The sequence below is a fragment of the Phoenix dactylifera genome, chromosome 2 (assembly GCF_051530095.1).
Source record: "Phoenix dactylifera cultivar Ajwa chromosome 2, Ajwa_hap1_PhDact_Kaust_v1.1, whole genome shotgun sequence".
NCBI lineage: Eukaryota > Viridiplantae > Streptophyta > Magnoliopsida > Arecales > Arecaceae > Phoenix > Phoenix dactylifera.
In genome coordinates this window covers 311,072-331,968 of record NC_143191.1, presented here as the reverse complement: position 1 = coordinate 331,968, position 20,897 = coordinate 311,072, and the positions used below count along the sequence as shown (strand labels likewise).

General features: G+C 37.4%; 2 protein-coding genes across 2 annotated transcripts; both read left to right on the top strand.

Annotated features, from left to right (window-relative positions):
• The first annotated feature begins 4,557 nt into the window (after positions 1-4,557).
• LOC103714707 (germin-like protein 5-1) lies at positions 4,558-5,685 on the top strand. The gene is made up of 2 exons (XM_008802075.5): positions 4,558-4,740; positions 4,918-5,685. Exons 1-2 carry the CDS (start codon positions 4,626-4,628, stop codon positions 5,454-5,456), a joined length of 654 nt encoding a protein of 217 aa, XP_008800297.1. The 5' UTR covers positions 4,558-4,625; the 3' UTR covers positions 5,457-5,685.
• Positions 5,686-10,822: 5,137 nt separating this feature from the next.
• Positions 10,823-11,931, top strand: LOC103714706 (germin-like protein 5-1). Its single transcript, XM_008802073.6, has 2 exons — positions 10,823-11,131; positions 11,230-11,931. The coding sequence occupies exons 1-2, from the start codon at positions 11,011-11,013 to the stop codon at positions 11,769-11,771; spliced, it is 663 nt and encodes a 220-aa protein (XP_008800295.1). The 5' UTR covers positions 10,823-11,010; the 3' UTR covers positions 11,772-11,931.
• Positions 11,932-20,897: the final 8,966 nt, after the last annotated feature.

The window sequence follows — 20,897 nt, the reverse complement described above, 5'->3', positions numbered from 1 at the left end:
TTGAGAGAAACAGAGGGAGACCCAACTATAGTACAATTACCCAAATATAGATATTTTAGATATATTGCTCAAGAAATTAATAAAGCTTGAATCTTATTGTTAAGCAAAGAAATGTTACCACCAACAAAAGTTGTGGTTCACTTATTATTGTTTCTACAGTTATTGGAGGATAGCCGGAAATTGTATTTGATAATTAGAATTAAGAGTTTATTGAATAATAATTGGCTACATAGAGAAAATTTAAAAAAAAAATCAACCTCTCCCTTTCTATTGCACATGCTATGACAAAGTTATTTGTTAAGTTTGTTAATCGGATACCAATTACTATAATAAAATTATCCAGGATAAGAACTTATAATTGGTTAGAACAAAAAAAAAAAAAAACCTTTCACTTGAACTTTCCTGTCCTGCAACCGAAAACAAACAAGTCAACCTGTGTCTGAGGCAGATTTACAAGGTTTGTTCACAAGAAGAGCATATGTCTATGTTTATCTTAGAGCTAAATGACACAAAAAATCCTATACTTACGTGCTTTTTTCCAATTCTAACATATATATCATTTCAATTTTGCAATGGTGGCAGATTTGTTATTTATTATTGCAATGTTGGGCTGTTGTCATTTGGCATCCGATTTTGCCGATAAACTACCCCCATGAAAATGATATAGAAATTTCAAAAATAGCATGGAAAATAACAAAAGCTTCCGTTCAAAATTAGTGAAGGGGGGAAGAGAGAGATAGAGATAATGGTATCATTTCATTGTGAAATTAGGTGAGGGGTAAGGGGTGAGATTAGGGTTTGCATTTGGAAAAATGCAATGCATGCTTTTGGAAGCTCCGATATGATCGACAGGATAGCTTGCTCAGCAACATCTATGGTGCTTGGAGACAAAATATTATGCCATGACCAAGTTAAAGTGAGGCTTTTTAGTTTATGGAGTATAAGGAAACTAGGAAGGAGATTCCTCTGATACTGATCTTGAAAAATATGATTTTCCCAATCATTAGCTGACATTGGAAAAGCTAGTGATTGTTGATTCAACATAAGCGTTATTTTGCAGGATAATTATTGTGGTTTTTTCCACTGGGTTGAACCAGAGATGTGTGATCATGGGAAGGAGGTGGGTACCATATTGATTAACTAGAGCGAGGGGCTTAAAGAGAAGCTTCAAATAGTGGAGGAGATGAATAAAATTGCTAGAGAAAAGATGAAAATGTTGGATGAGAAGACTGTTGAAGGGAAAGATTGAGGATGAGATTAAGAAACTGAAAATTGAGCATGCAATGTTGTAGAAGAAGAACAAATACTTAAGGCTTGAGATTTCAAGGCATAAAGGAAGAGATAAGTTGTATGTTAGGGCTATTGTCCTCCCATAGATGATAATGGTAGTGATCTATGGGTTGTTATTAAGGGTGAATCGGAAACAACCTTAATTATTGTTGCCTTAAATTCTGCAATTTGATGTGAGGCACTGGTTGAGGGTTCAACTGAGTTTTGGTGTTGTAATTTTGTGGCAAAAAATATTGTTCTCATATTTTGCTGGGTTATGTGTATACTGAATGTCAAATAACTTTTATTATGTACTTAGGCTATCGATGTTAATTGTGATGAATGATTATGATTTTGTTGTTTTAAGAAGCTATGTTCAATTAGTTATTAAGTTTTCTTTATGATTATGTTGCTTTATGAATATTAAGTCTGCTTTATGCATTTTACCAATTTTAAAGGATGTAAGTTGGTCCCCAAATCCAATTGAGATACCTACATAATTGATTGCTAGACATCCATTAAAGAATATCAATATCTGGAAGCATGCTAAATAGATCAAAGCATGTTTTTAATAGCTAAGGGATCAAGTATATGAAAAAGGACCTTTCATTTGCTGTCAACCCATACAAAAGCATGATTGTTAATTATTGTCCAAGAAAAAACTAGAACATTTCCTGTCATTTGTTCCCAATAATTACTGTCACATATTCCAAACACAAAAAATTTTGTATCTATACATAATATTCAAAACTGTTATCTCCATATCGAAAAAAACCTATCTTCATTATTAGCAGTCCGAACACTTTACTGAGTCTCCATTTTCTCTGGTTTGGCTGAGTCTAAGTTAATTAAGAGCTTTGGCTATCTTTAAAGCTATCTCTGTGTTAGCTATATGTTTGCTGTATTGTTAACTATATATGAGCTATATTGTTAGCTATATATGAGCTGTATTGTTAACTGTATATGAGCTATATACATGAGCTGTATATAGCCACTTTCAACTATAAAAGGTAGGCTATGGCACTGTTTGAAGTAAGAAAACAAAGATCGTATTCTCTTCCTCTGTGTCTCTCTCTCTCCTCTCTTCTACGTCTCTCTCTCCTCTCCCTCTACGCTTTTCATGGTATTAGAGCCTACCTCTTGCTCTTGCTCTCTCAGGCCTCTAGTTGACGGTCTTTCGCCCAGGAGGCCACCTGCCGAGACTGCGCCGCTTGCGCACCACCATCGGGGATAAGGATTACCGAGCCTCCCTCCTCACGGCCAAGAGCCTCCGAGATCTCGGAGCCGCCCTAGCCCCGTTGCTTCTGCCTCTGAGACCCCCTTACTGCTGTTTCTGCTCGTTTTCTGTTGCTTCATTGGCTCCATGGCCCTCCCTCCTCCTCTTTTCAAACTTCTTCTTCTACTACTTTGTTGCTAGGCTAACTATCCCCTTGACCATAATGAAGCTTCCGAGAGCATCCATTGCAATTTTCCAAATGCAAACCCTAATCCTAGCACTTACCCTTTTAAGCAAGAAAGAAAGGAAATGCATTCGTTGCAATTTTCCAAATGCAAACCCAAATCTCACCCCTCATCCCTCACCCTTAGTCTACTCCATCCCCAATCTTTTGAGTCTCTGTCTTTCCCACTCCTCCATCTGTGATTATAAACGAAAGCTTTTATTATTTTCCGCGCCATATTCAAAATTTCCATATCATGTCCCCAGAAACACACTTTAATGATAAAATTAGATGCCAATTGCAACAATAAATAAAGCATTTGCCTCCAATTGCAAAAATTGAAACAATATGACATAATTGAAAAAAAAAGACATAAGTATACAATATTTTATGCCATTTAGCCTTTATGTTATGTCATCAACTCCTTTAAGAAAGCTTTTGAGCCATGCACACATATACAGTCTTTACATTTAATCCATTCCTTCACTCGGCCGTAGTTTAGGAGGGTTAGCTGACTGCACTATACGCCAACAAACCCCATCCAGAGAGAGACCAGCTATTTGAAACAATTCACAATGACACTTTTGCCCCCCGAGGTAGATTCCCTGTCGGCTGCTAAAGAACCAGATTGCGTGGTAATTTTGTGGACCGGGCTGAGGGCAGAACCATCAACATAATTAGAAGACGAAGTTGTCTAAAACTGAACCTCGAAGTTCAGCACGCTATCCAACACCCGTTCGGCTTACGATATGCACACAACGTAAAGCTCAACAATTGCTAAGATTAATGTAGGCTTCAAATAGCTCTGAACTTCTTCCTTGCCATAAAAGAATGGTTTATCTTCTTTCACAACACCAACTATTGGATCGTGCCTGGGGTAGATCTCAAAACACTCCGAGCACCATTATTCATCTGCCTGCATAGATCTCGAAGCAACCATTGCTCGATCCAGAGGTGGCTTTGTGTGAAAGAACATTAATCATTCTTTTGTGTGAAAGGTATGACCCAAACCCCCTCTGCAAAACTAGGTGTAGAAAATTCCTTGCAATTGAAGCATGCAAGCAAATTTCCATTGGTTGTACAACTTGGACCTGCATCCATTGGCTGAGATGGTTGGTTTGAAATGGAAAGAGGAACTTACTGAGTTTTTAATTTCCCTATCAAAAACAACCAAATGAAGTTGTTGGAACTTCATATAACATGGATAATAAGGATCCTAAATGGTTATCAATCCCATGAGTAGTTGATGTGTGTGTGTGTGTGTATATATGTCTCTGCTTTTACGAACCCATTTTTACATCAAAAAAAAATAATGTCTCTGCTCTATATTAAATTTTCAAAATTCTAAATTATCAGTTGTATAAATTACTGAATTTCAAGTGGGCTTCAAACATATGCAATCATAGGAAAACTTTTAAATTACAGTCTACCTATTGTACCAAAAAAAAAAACTACAGTCTAGCTATTGTACCAAAAAGCCTAGCGTCTGCCTAGCTGATTATCCTTTTCATAAAGGAATCTAGTTGATCGGTAGCTACTAATCAACTAATAAAGCAAAATCATTTCCATAGTTAAGAAAAAAAAACACATATAAATGAATGAATCATCTGGTAATCATTTTCTGAACCCATATATACCTTCTCCTCTTCCCCATCAGTCCAAGTAATTTAATCAAGCTCAAATCTTAACTCATTAAATAAGCATGCTTTAGCTTTTTCCTTTCATGTCCAACATTTCTTGATTCACAAGGCTACATCCATGCCTTAATTCTCACATCACACCTTCCACTCGGGGCCCAACACAATACGACTATAAATACGAGTCCTCTTCCCCCTTTTATCCTCAAAGTCCATCTCTCTCTTTCCAAGCTACAAAAAGTCAAATCCCCGTTCCAAGCCATTAAGCAAGGAAACAATCATGTCAACCAAGTCTTCCCTCCTCGTCCTCCTCACCCTCCTCTTTCTCTTTGCCTCCTCTCTCGCCGCTGATCCCGACATGCTCCAAGATCTCTGTGTTGCCGATCTGAACTCCCGTACTTTCCTCCTTTCTCCTCCTAACACTCTGAACTCTCTTCTTAATTAGCTTTTTTTTTTTTTTTATAGTTTTTCAGGATGAGAAAACACATCAAAACGCAATAATTAAGCATGTTTTGGCTATTAATTGTAGTACTAAGATGCATCGGTGATTTCTTCTTGACCATGTACTGCAGCTGTGAAGGTGAACGGATTTGCATGCAAAGCCAACGTCACCGAGGACGACTTCTTCTTCAAGGGACTAGCCACCCCGGGCGCCACCAACAACACTCTCGGATCCCTCGTGACGGGGGCCGACGTGGGGAAGATCCCGGGGCTCAACACCCTGGGTGTCTCCATGGCCCGCATCGACTACGCCCCTGGCGGGCTCAACCCTCCCCACACCCACCCCCGCGCCACCGAGATAATCTTCATCCTCGATGGCACCCTCGACGTCGGCTTCATCACCACCGCCAACAAGTTCGTCACCAAGACCATCACCGCGGGCGAGGTCTTCGTCTTCCCCCGGGGGCTCGTCCACTTCCAGAAAAACAACGGCCATGTCCCAGCCTCCCTCATCGCCGCCTTCAACAGCCAGCTCCCGGGGATCCTAGTCATAGCCGCCAGCCTCTTCACTGCCTCTCCGGCGGTGCCAGATGCTGTGCTTGCCCAGGCTTTCCAGATCAGCACCAACGAGGTGGAGAAGATCAAGGCTGGCCTTGCGCCCAACAAGTGATATATATATATATATATATATATATATATATATATATATATATGTATAAGAGAAATAGTAGACAGCTTATGAATTCCCCGTTTGGTTTGTTTGTGAGATGTTTCAGTCTTTGAACTTCCGAATTGTTGTGTGTTCGCAACTCCAGGTTTCTGAGGTCTTTGGGGTTGTTCTGTAACGTTACTTTGCTTCAGAGAGGATGACGACGGAATAATAACGTTCTCTCTCTCTCTCTCTCTCTATATATATATATATATATGGATCTCAAGTTTCAGCCGATTTCATTTTGATCTCTTTCTCCTGTTCCTGGAATTAAGGCTCCCAACTTAACTAACTATTAGCGTGATAATGAGAGCAAAGGGAAAGACGGCCACTCCCTCATCCGCATTCGGATGTTGATGCTGTGCTCAATGGATGATGGCGTCAGCCCCACCTAAAAGGTTTACGTACCTCCCATGCATTATCACATCAATTAATTTCTACCTGCCAATTAATTAAAGAAACGGCAATCATTATGACTATACATATACAGTGCAACTCTCCCCAAAGATTGTAAGATCTTAAATCTCGTTCCTGTCGAAAAATTGAGCTGAGTCGACTATTACATATAAAACAAGCCAGCAGGCAGATGGTTATGGAAACAAAAATGCGGGAAAAAGCTTTGTAAGTTTCTATTTTTGTGAACCTTTTTCAGCTTTTAACGCAAGAAAAAAAATGTTGAAAAGGCATACGGTTGTAATAGATATTAGATAGAAGAGGAATATTATAGAGCATGAGGAAGACGGTGGGGTCAAAGATATCCAAATTATTATCAATATGGTAGGATGGGAGGACCTACTATGCCAAACTCGGAACATAGGTCAAAGGGAATCATGAGATAGGAGTACTGCTAGTTTTGGAGGCTTGATAGGTGAATCTACTAGGTTGTTGAGTTTATTAGATACGGAATAGAAGGCCTATCTATAGACAGTGACGATTCTCCATCTAAATCCCCTGCCGGCGCTGAAAAAAAACAAACAATGTCCAGTCCTTATTATCGTGTATCTTTGGACAGTTCAATTCATGTTACCATCCAGATCATCAAGAAAGCGAAGGGCCATCCAACATATGGGAACAATAGGTGCTTGGCAAATAACCATAAACTGTTGCGATGGCAGGTAAGCGGGTTATCATTATGTATAAACATGTTGAAAAATGTATCATATGATTAGAGAAATAATATTACTAACAGGGACAAATTAAGATCTTGATTCCATATTCTTCAATTCATTACGGGGAAGGTTTTTTCTTCATGGTCCGTTTTTTTTTTTAGAGCTTTTTGGCGTACATTCTCTCTTAAATATTGAAATTTGCCTGCATACCTTTCCAAAATTGATATTTATATGTATACCAACATAGGACACATTTTTGCATGTATACCCTTCTATTTTCTTTTCTTTTGCATATGCGCCCGTGCCATCTAACGGTGTTAAGAAGTTAGCGGTTTAAATTTAAAATGATTGAAATATTCTTAACGAGTAAACATACAAAAAAAGAGTTTATAAGGGTATACACACAAATAGCAATTTTACGAGAGTATTCATGCAATTTTATATATTTAGAAAGGTATAAACACACAAAAGAAAAATCTTAAATTTTTGCATAAATACCCTCCTAAATATTGGAATTTGTGTGAATATCCTTCCGAATTGATATTTGCATGCATGCCTTCACAAAACACTATGTTTATATGAATGTCTTTGACATGGCAATTCAACTGACGTAATCGGCCAAAATTATATTTATTTAAATTGAAAATTAATTAAAATTATGAAATTATCTTTTTATTCTTAAAGTGTGTGATGGGTTAATGGTTTTCGCTCAAAACTAATATTTCTTACTCCTCTAAGAAATTTTCAATCTCTAGATCCCTCTCTTTCACTCCTCCATCCAAAATCAAATCATTCTTTCGACTCTCTTTTTCACCGTAGGCAGCTCTTCTCCCTCTTTTCCATCTGTCGGAGTTCTTGCCATTGGAATCTAAGTTCCTCTCATTGCTGCCGAAGCTCTCTATTCATTATATCCTTTTTAACATAAAAATGGTCAGATCTTGCCTTTAGTTTTGTTTAAAGAAAAGCGTTGGAAAAGATTTGCAACATTTATATTTTAGTGCATGAGATTTGTTATATTTATCTTTTAGAGCTAGAAAATTTTTCATGTATAGGTTGATGGCTGATTTAAAATTGTCGTGACAAAATGGGCCTATATACTAGATATTTTCTTCTTCCAAAAATCAAAGCTCCAAAGAAAAGCATCTTAAGGCACATAACATACGAGATGGCCTTCTACTATATGGCCACAGAAATTGTTAGTAAGTCTGAAGGGTTCTAAAGTCCTTCAATGATTTTGCTTGGGAATAATTGATATTTTTTTTCACCGATGAGCACAGCAGTAGCAAGGAAGCTTGATCATTACAATATTTTGTTAATCTATCGTGTGCTTTAAAAGATTCTAATCTCTTTCTATATTTTGTTATATGCCCTTATATATGCATCTATGATAATAAATATTACAAGCTAGTTTTGATGAAATAAGATATAATGATTGTTATAAATGAAGAAGGATAAAGTAGAATAATCTCATAATTAGTAAAAAAAAACTTTCATAACTCTTTTTGTTATCTAATTGTTAAATCTATCTTTTTCTTGAGAAATAGTTTGTAAAAAAACATTGAGGAGTAGCCACTAGACTAATCCGAGTGTTAAAATAAGTTAAAATAACAGAATAAAATTAAATTTTTTTATATGTAATCTCTTCTAAATATGTGAAATTGCATAAATATCCTCACAAAGCTGCTATTTGCATGTATACCCTCATAAATATATTTTTTTATATCTACCCATTAAGGTTATTTTGTTTTTTTTAAAATTTTAAACTGCTAATTTTTTAATGGTATTTCATGGTGTGTGTACATATGCAAAAAACCAAGAAAAATAAGGGTGCACATGCAAAATGAATATTTTAAAAGGATATACATGCAAATATCAATTTGAGGATGTTTTTCACGTAAGTTCAAATATTTAGAAGGGTATGTATGTAACCAATCCTTTTTTTAATGATGCAAGAAATAACCCCACAAAACTTTTTTAAGGGATTGCATAAATATTAAAAAAAATAACAATAAAATAACAAACCTTGATTCCATACTCTTCAACTTTTTCATTAGGAAAGGGAAACAAAAAATGAATTATCCTTCTCATTTTATGCCTACAGATGATTCTGTAGAACATAATTAGAGTTCTCTTAATATTCTTTTTCCTTCTTTTTCTGAGAAAGGGAAGGAGGCTAACCTCTAGCTAGCCACCCAAGTGCTAAAGAGATTAGAACCCAAGTCATTTTAAGTATCACAGTCAAAATAACTTTATTAGCTGCACAAGTCTACACCACTAAGATTATCTGAAAATTCAAACTAGCCAATATGTTTTCAATGGTACGATGAAAACATCAATATCTAGGCTTAGCGAGATTTCTCAACTATTTTTTGCTCTCAAATTTTCCTTTGTAGCTCTTCATGTCAAAAAGACTTACAGGAGGTCGAATCATAAACCACACTAATCAAATCACCGCCCTAATCAAATCACCCAAACAAGCAAAGTTATGCTTGGTTACATGATAGAAAAAGATGAGATAGTTATTTGCATTCTTTAGCATCCCTTCAAAGAACTGCTATTTTAAAGTCTCAATATCTAATTTTTGCGCTTTTATTACCTAATCTTTTTCAGAGAAAGAATATAATCTTTCCTCAGAGAAAGAGAGGGAGACCGAACCATATTACAATTATCTAAATATATATATTTTGGATGCACCATCCGAGAATCAAAGCCAGAATCTTTGATAGTTAGGCAAAGAAACATTACTAAGAATAAAAGTTGGGGTTCACTTATTGCCATTTCCATAGTCGTTGGAGGATAGCTGGAAATGATATTTGATTAAAATTAAAAGTTTATCGGATAACAATTGGCTACATAGTGAAAATCTGAAAAACTCACCCTCTCCCTCTCTATTGCATAGAGTTATTTGTTAATTCTATTACTTGGGCACTAACTAAAATCAAATAATCGAAGATAAGTATTTATAATTGGTTAGAATAAAAAATAACCTTTCACTGTCTCACAACCTAAAAAAAACAGAGCAAGTCTGCTGAGGTGGATTTACAAGATTTATTCGCAAGAAAAGCACATGTTATTTATCTTAGGGCTCGTTTGGTTCGCGGGAAAAGAAGGGAGGAAAGTGTGGTCAACGGGAAAGTAATGAGATGCCTCTTGTTTGGTTGGAGTTTTCAAAGGAGAGAGAAGGGAAAGTTGTATTCCCATGGGAATGTGATTCCCACATTTCATGGGAAAGTCTTTCCCATGAGAAACATGGGAAAGTTACTTTCCCATGAGGCGGGAATCACTTCATTTTTACTTTTTCCCAAAAAGTCCCTTCAGTATTAAAGAAGCATTAAAGAGGCATTAAAAACCTAATTTTTATTAAGGGCATAATAGGAATTATATATAACTTTCCTAGGAAAGTGGATGGCCAACCAAACATAAGCACCTTGGAAATTTGTCACTTTCCCATGGTCAACCAAACATGCCAAAAATACTTTCCTAGGCATCCTCTTCCTAGGAATTTGTTTTACAGGAATCATATTCCTAGGAAGGAAAATGCTTTCCGCGAACCAAACGAGCCCTTAATGTATGTCACCGACTCCTTCAAGGAAGCTTCCGGGCCATGCAGGCATATACAGCCCTTTGTTTTCACATTTACTCCATTCCTTCACAGCCGTACTCCAGGAGAGCTGGTCCGACTGCGCTATACGTCAATAAACCACATCCTGACAGAGACCAGCTATCCGAAACAATCCCAAATAACATTTTTACCCTCCGAGACGGGTCCCTTGCCGGCTGCCGGAGAACCAGTCTGTCCGGTAATTTTGTCGAATGGGATGAGGGCGGAACCGTCAACATGTTGAGAACAGGAAGCCGTCTGAAACGGGACCCCGGAGTTCGGTACGCTGTCTAAGACCCACCTAGCTTACGGCATGATGCACGCAACGTAGGGCCCAATAATGGCCAAGGTAGCATTAATGTTGCTGCATATATGGTACAATGCATGGTTGTTTTTAACTAGATGTGTAGTTTTTAACTAGATGTGTATAACAAAGTGGATTGGCACATTAATATTCCCATTACATTAGCTGGGTTCCAAAGTCTTTTTTTCACTAATTAATGCGCCATTCGATTTTCTTTCTTTCTTTCTTTATTCCTCTCTCTCTCTCTCTCTCTCTCTCTCTCTCCACATTTCTTGGTTTTTAGAGGACTTTTTAATGCCTTCTTTCCATGACATCACACCTTCCTCCACTCTATCCCCCCACCCCCGGCCCCCGGCCCCCGGCCCCCGCCCACCGACCCTTATAAATGTCCTCCTACTTCATTCCCCTTTTAATTTGAACCCAAGGTCCTCCACGCAAGCATCTCTCTTGTGCCTCCAAAAAGCCGAGTCTCCCTGCCAGGCCCAGCAAACAAGCACCACGATGACGACCAGCTCCTCCTCCTTCCTCACCCTCTTCTCCATCCTCCTCCTCGCCGTCGCCCCTTCCCTCGCCGCCGATCCCGACATGCTCCAAGACCTGTGCGTCGCCGATCTCAACTCCGGTAATCCCCTCTCCCCCTTCTGACCTCATCTCTTGGTTTGGTTTGATGACGTAATTAATTCTCCAGCTTGATTGTTTTTGCTGACCGGGGTGCTGCAGCCGTGAAGGTGAATGGGTTCGTCTGCAAGGCGAACGTTACAGAGGATGACTTTTTCTTCAAAGGATTAAGCTCCCCTGGCGCCACCAACAACACCATGGGATCCCTGGTGACGGGGGCCAACGTGGAGAAGGTCCCGGGGCTCAACACCCTGGGCGTCTCCCTGTCCCGCATCGACTACGCCCCCGGCGGGCTCAACCCTCCCCACACCCACCCCCGCGCCACCGAGATGATCTTCGTCCTCTACGGCACCCTCGACGTCGGCTTCATCACCACCGCCAACAAGCTCATCACCAAGACCATCACCAAGGGCGAGGTCTTCGTCTTCCCTCGCGGCCTCGTCCACTTCCAGAAGAACAATGCCGCTGCCCCCGCCGCAGTCATCGCTGCCTTCAACAGCCAGCTCCCGGGCACCCAGTCCATCGCCGTCACCTTGTTCGCCGCCTCCCCGCCGGTGCCCGACCACGTCCTCACCAAGGCCTTCCAGATTGGCACCAAGGAGGTGCAGAAGATCAAGTCCCGCCTCGCCCCCAAAACCAAGTGAGAGAGAGCGAATGGCCTTGTAAATGCATCATGACCGATCAGTACTTTGTGTTTGGTCTTTTGCGTTTTTTTGGGGGTGCGCGCAAGAACTAAAAATAATTGGTTTGCGAGAGGCAGTTTGTTCGTTCTTCATTCAATCATATGGTCATGATGTTTCTTTACACCTCAAGCCTAATGATTCCGTTTCTTTCTCCTCTGCTCCTGCTTTAACCAACTTACATGATTATTCGAGGAAGGAAACGGTTCGCGCATTTCCTCAAAATGCCCCCGTGCCGCATAAGCTCCCTAAATCTCTTAAACTTCGAGTGCTAACAATATCAATCCTAAATGATGACAATAATTAGCTCGAGGCACGTCCTGATGATGCTCTAAAATACAATAGTCCTGCATTAACTGATACTAGGCTTCAAGAAGGGGATTATTAGTTGGGAAAGCAACCAAAAAACCCCATGGGTACGATCAGATTCTTCATGTCCGCTTTCCCACATCATCACCAACTTCGCTTTAACCTTAAGCAATTCTCCCAGCTGGCAGAACTAAAGCATGGGCACACCAACAACTATAATCTTTCTAAAAAAAAATAATGCTTAAACCATTCCCAAAAAGAGAATACGTCTGTGGCATCCTTTTCTTTTTATCCTATACAGCATCTTCCGTGGCAGCCTTTGCTGGGAATCTACAGCTGAAGAAAATGAACCTTGCTCTTGTCGTTGTACGACAATGGTCTGATTCGGAAGACACGCCTGACTATAATATGGAGATGCTCGAGTAAATCATTACAAACAAATGTATTGCTCCTTGACCGTCAGCAGGCCTTAGTTTGTCATAATCCAAGCACACCGACGCCTAACTCTTTAGATTCTTCTTCAGTGCTGATTGTTTGTCTGCACTGCTTTTTCCGATTCTTGTCTCAAACCATCGTTCTCTCTATGTTTGGCTAGCAAAGAAATTTCAGGCCATCCAACGAACTCCATGTTTATCTAATAGACCATTAAGGAACAGGATATTCAATCTCAAGTCATTTCAATCTGGATGAAGGCACTGCGAGTAACAGATCCGATGCACCAATTAGTATTGAAATCATATTCACCATGTTAAGAGTTCTTCCATGGACTTATCCTGTTAGGACATATTACAGAGTTCTTCCATGGCCTGATCCTGTTAGGACATCTTACTTTTTTTTTCTTTGGATAAAATGCTAGGACATCTGTCTCATTGATTCAAACTGCTTCCGGTGGTCAATCACTAAATATGTGAAGGCTTTATCTCTTTCATAATAGGCATTAGGTTTGCATATAGAAGAAATATCGGGAACTCTTTGAAAGTAAATGGTTCAATACACGCGGCGAATGGTTGCACTTCAGATCTTCAGTCAGACAATCAGATTATTTTTTTCCAAAAGAAAAGGAGAAAGATCACCAAGTCAGAGACTGCATACCTTTTTCTTTGTTTTTGCAAAAGCTATCCAAGCTGAAGGAGTAGAGAAGATTCAATAAGCCATTTACATAACAACCTACAAGTCGAGCACATTTACCAAATGATATTTCATAAGGAACAAGTGAAGTCTTGATTTATTTATCCCTTGATATACTGCAGATTTATATGCATACAAACAGACACATCTAAATGCCAAAGAAGGAAAGAAAAAGAAAGAAAACTAATTCAGCGATAAGCTAGTAATCATGAAGCATGAATCATGACTCATGACAGACATTCAACCAACAAAATTAGGTAAATTAGGTCAAATTTACAGCATATCCTCTTCTGCCATTTCTCATATTGGTGATAGCAATCTTCAGCATGCCCAACCAAAAGAACAAATGTCACCATGTACTACACACTACACATTGCATATTCTTTCACAGGCAGAACTGTGTAAAAAGGATAAACCTTTTTATACCACGATTATTTGCATGTAAATGCAAGCATGAGATGCTTTTTCAGCTTAATATGAAATGATTGGTATGGTTTTTGTATAAAGAACTAACAATCAGATAGAAGTAGTATCCAATAGATGTCTAAGAGAGCTAAAATCCAGGATTTTGCATCCACATTAGAAAAAGCAGGCGGAGAGAAGAAGAAGCAGTTTTTTTAATATTTAAGGTGCACATCGCACATGACTTTACAGCCAAATAAAACAACAGAAAATACTCCCATATAGATAAACGAGTAACGTAATAATGCAAAAACAAAAAGGCTCATGGAATCTCAGAAAAGAGTTCAATCATGTAAAACAGAGGATCCCACACCCATGGCCAATTTTCCCACAGACAAGCAAAAAGACCCTGACAGTAAAGGAGCTGTGGGATGTCCGTACATATGTCCAGGTTGATCCACTCACAGCTTTTCAGAACTGACATGTTTCCAATAACATGTAGCTGATCCTAACAGCACTATCACTAAAGCTGTTAGAATGCCTGGATATCTGTTTAAAGTTGCCCCATACATGTTAATTTTTTTTCAGTAGCAATGACAAACAACAACTAAAGCCAAAATAGAAAGTCCACATTTATGTTTAAAGTTACCATACATTTTAAATTTTATAAAAGCAAGACCAGAACAAATCACTGGAATGGCAAGCAGAATAACATGTTTGACGATCTATGATCATTTCAAGTAACAGAAAATAGAGTTACTCATGGCATGAAACATCAAACCAAACATAAATCATCCTTCCAGAAGGGGGAAAACTCGAGCTTCAGTTAGAACCAGAGCCTCAACTCTTGCGCAGTCAAGTTAGTCATACATCTGTCAGTTAATAAGCACCCTATTTCTTTTCTTTTTTATCTCTCCTGATTGATCATGTTGTTGTTGTCATGGATAGTAACATAGAAGTTGGCTCAAGAAAGGCATAAGTTCAAAAAAACAAAGTCAAACAATGCCATAGCAGTAGCTCATCTTCCTAGCAGACTGGTTTGCATGCGGCTAGTACAGCAAGAAGAGGGCTCTAGACATATCCAGAAATATACCAGCACAATGAAAGAACCCTTTTTCACAAAATCACTCAAGGTAGCGCTAAATTTACTTCAGAATAGATTCAGCATGGCATTATCATACAATATTAAACATAAAATGATTGCTGTGTATCACTACTATTAAAAAGTTTGGGGTTTTGAATATAAATTTGTCTTATCATTTATTTTTTTCACTGAATAAAAAATGTGATGTGTTTCTCCCTTGTTTTTAAACAAATTCATAGGCCTACTCAAAATTTTTATAATATGTTCATTGTAATGCTTGTGGAAGTCATTAAACAAGTTACAATTAACTCCTTGTACATCTATCATGCATAAGCTGAGAACAAAGGAAATTGAAGGGTCTATAAATGAAATGTATATGATATCATCTGATCGAACTATGTAGAGAAGGGTGATTTGAGATGATATGGATAGTTGATTACATAAATTAGAAGGTTAAGTACTTGCAGAGGATCCATTCTTCAAGTTTTATATATCAAAATACTGTTTCGGCCTCCAGGATTATATGCTATAACCACCTTCTTGGAACAAAGTTTCTATATTTTAAGCCAACCTGGAACCTCCGAAACTCCTAAAGTGTTTTTTTTTTTTTTTGAAGAGAGAGAAAAGATTTATTAGCCACCTAACACATACCCAAATCAGAGAATACTTCTATTGGAATTAAACAGCTCAAAATAATAGCAGAAAATTTAAACATCTGCAACCCTCTGCCTTGAAACATAACAATGACGGGCTCAACATCATTTCTTAAGATCCATTTCTCAGCTAGTTGTTTGCTGTTCCCCATGACAACCTCAAAAAAGACAATTTTACTGCTTAACAATAAAATAGAAAAACAACAGATTGATAGTTTGTAATCTAAAATCTATTTAGGATGCCCTTCCAATACAGTTCCAACTACAATTTGCTCAAAATACTGTGTATACTGAAACAAACATTATGCAAGTGAAAGCTCATAATTCAGGTGAGCTTCAAACCAGATAATCAGGTTTCTTGGTTTTATATATTCTATCAATTGATCTGACCACCAAATCTCTCCAATATAATATCATATTTTATCATTTCAAGAATGGCAACTATGACAGCTAAGATGGAGAACATATACTAGCATCCTCTTCATATAGACTATGAACATACTTTATGGAAAAAATGGCTGTTATGAATAAGGGAAGCCAAGTACGGTCATGTGTGGCAGCAAGTTCACCAACCGCAAGCCTTTTATAAATTAAGTCATTATTTAGTGAAATATTCTTCTTTTTCATTTTTGTGTGTTTTTTTATTTTAACTTTTTAGATAGAAATAGAGATCAAGAATTTAGAGATAAACTTGGAGGAATTGCAAAAATAAAGAGTTCTTTGTGATATGAATTGGAAACCAAGATGTCTGAGTTAAAAATAGATTCAGTATTGCAGTATCATACAGTATTAAACATAAAATTATTGCTGTGTATCTCTACAACTAAAAAGTTCTGGGTTTTGAATATTAATTTGGCTTATGATTTAGTGTCTCGTTGAATAAAAAATGTGATGTGCTTTCTCCCTTGTTTTTAAACAAATTCATAGGCTTATATCTTAAATTTTATAATCTGTTCATTGTAATGCTTCTGGAAGTCAATTTACAATTAATTCCTCGTACAACTATCATACGTAAGCCAAGAACAAAGGAAAATGAAGGAGTCTATAAAAGAAATGTATATGAGATCATCTGATCAGAACTATGTAGAGAAGGGTGATTTGAGATATATGGATGATTGATTATATAAGTTAAGAAGTTGTAAAATGCTTGGAGGACAATTCTTGAGGGAGAAAGAAGCAAAACATAAGCTTACTTTTGAGCATGGAAGGCTCTCCAAGATATACCACAACCACTTTCGAATAGACTGTTAGTAATGATAAAGTGCAATAATATTGATTAAAAAAAGGCATTTATTTTGTAAAAACATGAAGAAGAAATAGTGAAGTCTCCACTCTTTCTGAACAAGAATTTGGTGGCTCATCATGTAAATAAAAAAGACCTCTATAACCACCCACAACGGACTGGAATCTCACCAATTAAATAAGTGGGCTCTTGCCAGTGGGTAAAGAAAATATTTAAAGAACAACCAATTCTCATTAAATAAGTCCCTTGTTTTAAAATGCTTTCACACATTTTATAATCCCTAGAGGTGATAATATCCCACATATAAAACTTTTAACCAGCATCCAGGATGCATGTGGCTTTATAATGCATGCAATGGAATTTAGGCTTTCTAAGGTCATCTTTTGTAAATGTATAGGTTAACGAACGCTACTGCACTTTCAGTTACATAGCCTCTCATTCATTTTCTAAATCACAGGAAAGGATTTTCAAGAGGAGTGTTTTCATTGAAAAAGAAAGTGTATAAGTTACAAGTCTGAACACCTCATGTGCAGAGCATGGGCAGTCAAAGTTATAATAAAAGACCAAACTAAATACTAGTAAAAAAGTAAAATAATCTTAAATCCTAATATGGCTTTATTGCTTTCAAATGTTCCTCGACTCAATCTACTACAAAATCTACAAATTAACTAAAAATTGGCATCTTCCATCAACTATTAGACTATCAGAGGAAGAAGTTCTGAAAGTGGAAGCACGAAGTCTTATGTTTAAGATAATATATGTCCATAGCATGCTTAGATTAAGCTTCATATGAGGTCTAAATGTTAACCAAAAAGAAATCATCATTTACTTGTAACAGATCTTGAAAATTAACAATATGATCATCAGTTTTCCCATGATGACCAATTCAGGGAGTGCAAACTTCAAAATTCCAAAGGCTAAGAACTTGCAGAAGATTCACTCTTCAGCTTTTATATATCAAAATACTGTTTTGGCCTCCTGAATTATATGTTATAACCATTTACTTGGAATTAAGTTTTATAAATCAGTAATTTTAAGGCATTTTTTCTTTTTCCTTTCTTGTTTTTTTTTTTGTTTTTGATAGAGAGGGAGAGAAGAATCGTCAGATAACTTAACATATACCCAAATCATAGAATACTTCTACTGGAACTAAACAGCTCAAACAATGCAAGCAATAGCAGAAGATCTAACCATTTTCATCCCTGTTCCCTGAAACAGCTAGTTGTCTTCAGTTTCCCGTGACAACCTCAAAGAAAGACAGCCTTACTGCCTAACAGTAAGAGAGAGAAAAACAATTGATTGATAGTTTGTAATCTAAAATCTAACTTGGATGCCCCTTCCAATACTGTTCCAACTACAATTTGCTCAAAATACTGAGTATACTGAAAACAAACATCATGCAATGGGTTTCATCCATTATTTAGCTTTTAGAATTTGTAAAAAATGCAAGCATAACCCAACGTGGTCACCTGCCATAATCAGGGAAATATACAAGTTCTTATGGTTTTAATCCCACAGACAGCAGAAAATTGCACTGGCAAGGCACAAAGGAATTCTGATGGTATTGATAAGCTCAACTAACTCAATAAGGTTCTGGCATGCAAAGTCTCTCTTAATGTATATGCAACACCATTGATATAACTAGAGGCCGTCTCCCTGACATAAGAGTTGAGGTCTTCTCTAAAATAAGGATGTAATTATTGATGGACTTGTAAGACCATTAACAACTTGAAAATCACTCATCAGTAGTGCTAAGCAAGGAGAAAAACTTTTAAAATCAGTCATTTATTTTGTGAATTAGCATTTAGAATTTTTTACTAGAGGTGAATTAATATGAATAGTTAATTGAAGGCTCATGCTAGCGACAGCAAACTACTTTAAAGAAAGCTACGATCAGGCAAGCTTCAAACCAAATAATCAGATATCTTGTTTAGACTGCCAAATCTCTCCAATATAATATCTTCTTTTATCACTTCAATAATGGCAATTTTGGCAGCTAAGATGAAGAACAAACATTGAAACTGTAATTTCTCAGCCTAGAGAGAAGGGTAATTGGGGATTGCAATTATTGATGCCTATGTTAATCTGTTACACTGTTTCTTGTTCATTGCATACCTAAACCATGTATCTGGCAGGCCTAGAAGATTTAAATATTCAAATATGGCATCGAGTATAATGTTTTTTTGCATCAATTCAGGGGCATATCTATGGTATAACTGGAAACTTGGAAATATACAAGATTAAATGGCAGACCGTACAAAATGTCACTAGAGAAGTCATTGCATAATATAAAGTCGGCTGACAAACACTGCAGAGGCTTAGCAGTTGACTAATCTGAGACTTTCTAATAACATAAAATGCTAAGGCAGAATGAAAGCTAGAAGAGGCATCCAACTTGGGTTGATAATGAGTATAATCAGTCAGGCCCAGGAGAAATTTGGACAAGAATATAGAAATTGATTGACTATGAGGAAAGCAAGAAATTAATATGTGAAGAAAATGGTAAAAAATTTCGCCCAAAACTCGAAAGCCAAAAAGGAGAAGTTTCATTCTCAGTTGATCTGATCTGAAATTAGGGTACTCAAAACTTTCGGTCAAATCTAATTTATAAGACCTAATTCATTACAATCTGAGCAACTCATGCCATTTTTTTGACATTTCTACACTTGTATAAGCGTCAGGAAGCTTTTATTTTAAACTCAACTCAGATTTTGGTGAATTTCAAGAAGATATAGATGTAATTCCAAAGAGATTTAGTGGAAATTGAGATCTTTGCTATAGAATTAACTATTCTCAAATCTCATGAGCATTTAGATCGTTATGTGTAGGATTGCTATCAAACAACAAAATGATACTGAATGTCTTGGGGATATTTTGTTAGCATTTCTGTTAACAAACAGTTTTTAAATTGTCTCAATGTGAAACAATGTCCCAAACAATATAATATTTGTATATTATGTATTCCTAATTTCAATTGAAATTTTTTTTCCGTTTTCTTTATAGTTTTCGCAGAAAACTACCAAACTAAAGATACAAGCCTCTGAAACCACCAAAGTTTCGGAACTAAAGGCTCATTTGGTTCGAATGACCACCATGTGAAGTATCACCCATGCTGATCAGCGCAGACAAGCGCGTACAGTCCCAGAGCTCAGCACTCTGGGACACCAGTAAGCAAGAAACTTAAAACCTTGTGAAGAACTATATAAAACAATTTGGATTTCCATTATAAAAGTCAACCCTCAATCCGTTTTCTTGCCTAGGCAAGCTAGGAGCATTTCACATGAAACACAGAAATGATAGGTAAATTTTATTCATCGAAGAAGAAATCCAACAGACTTACCCTATCAGCTCACGCGGGCTTGTGAACGATGGAATCCATGACAGCGGAGTTGGGATTGAGGCATTGAGCATCCCCGAGAGTACATTTAGAAGGACGTCGGCTTCGAGCCCGAGAACGCAATCCCCAGCTCCTGCCTACCGTCGCTTTCGGTGGGTTTTCTTGGAGAAACTTCTTGAGGCCCTTCTCGCCGCCGGTGAGGCCGAGCAGCTCCTTCTCGAAGGTGACCCATATCTTGGTCCTAGATACCTGTCTGGAAAGCGAGAGAGAGAGAGAGAGAGAGAGAGAGATGAAAGAGTACAGAGAGGCATATATGTCTTAAGAGAAAAGAGGGGGTATACGTTCGGATGCTGGTTACGAGCTGGATGACACAGGTAGCCCAAATATCTCGCCAAACACCACTTTAATAGTGGCGTACAAACTTATTGGATTAATGGGTAAGAAAGGTACTTACCTAAATTAAACTTATTTCTAGGAAGAGTGAAATAACTCTAGCCACCTAAAAAGCTTTTTCCCCTCTCCACATTTACACTTTTTATATTACTTTATCCCATTAATGATGGAAACACCAACCAAATAAACTTATTTGGTGGTTAGCTCATTAAGGTTGAATATCAAATGGTTAATATTATTTAGATGATGGTTAGCTATTTGATATCCAACACAGCCTTGGAGTGCTAAGACTAGGTGAGATAAGAGGCATGGAGAGATAATTTGTGTATGAGTAGGCCAATGGATATTTTTGGAAGGGCAAAATTTTTGAAGTAGAAATTGAGAATGATGGGTCTTCAAGATATTGGAAGGGAGATATAGAAAATTTGAGATGGTTGCTTAGCACTTTTTCGACATAATATTAAAATAAAAATTAGTTAAAAAAATTATGTTTTTGAAGTTAGAAAAGTTGCAAAGTGAATATTTTCAGAATTTAATGATA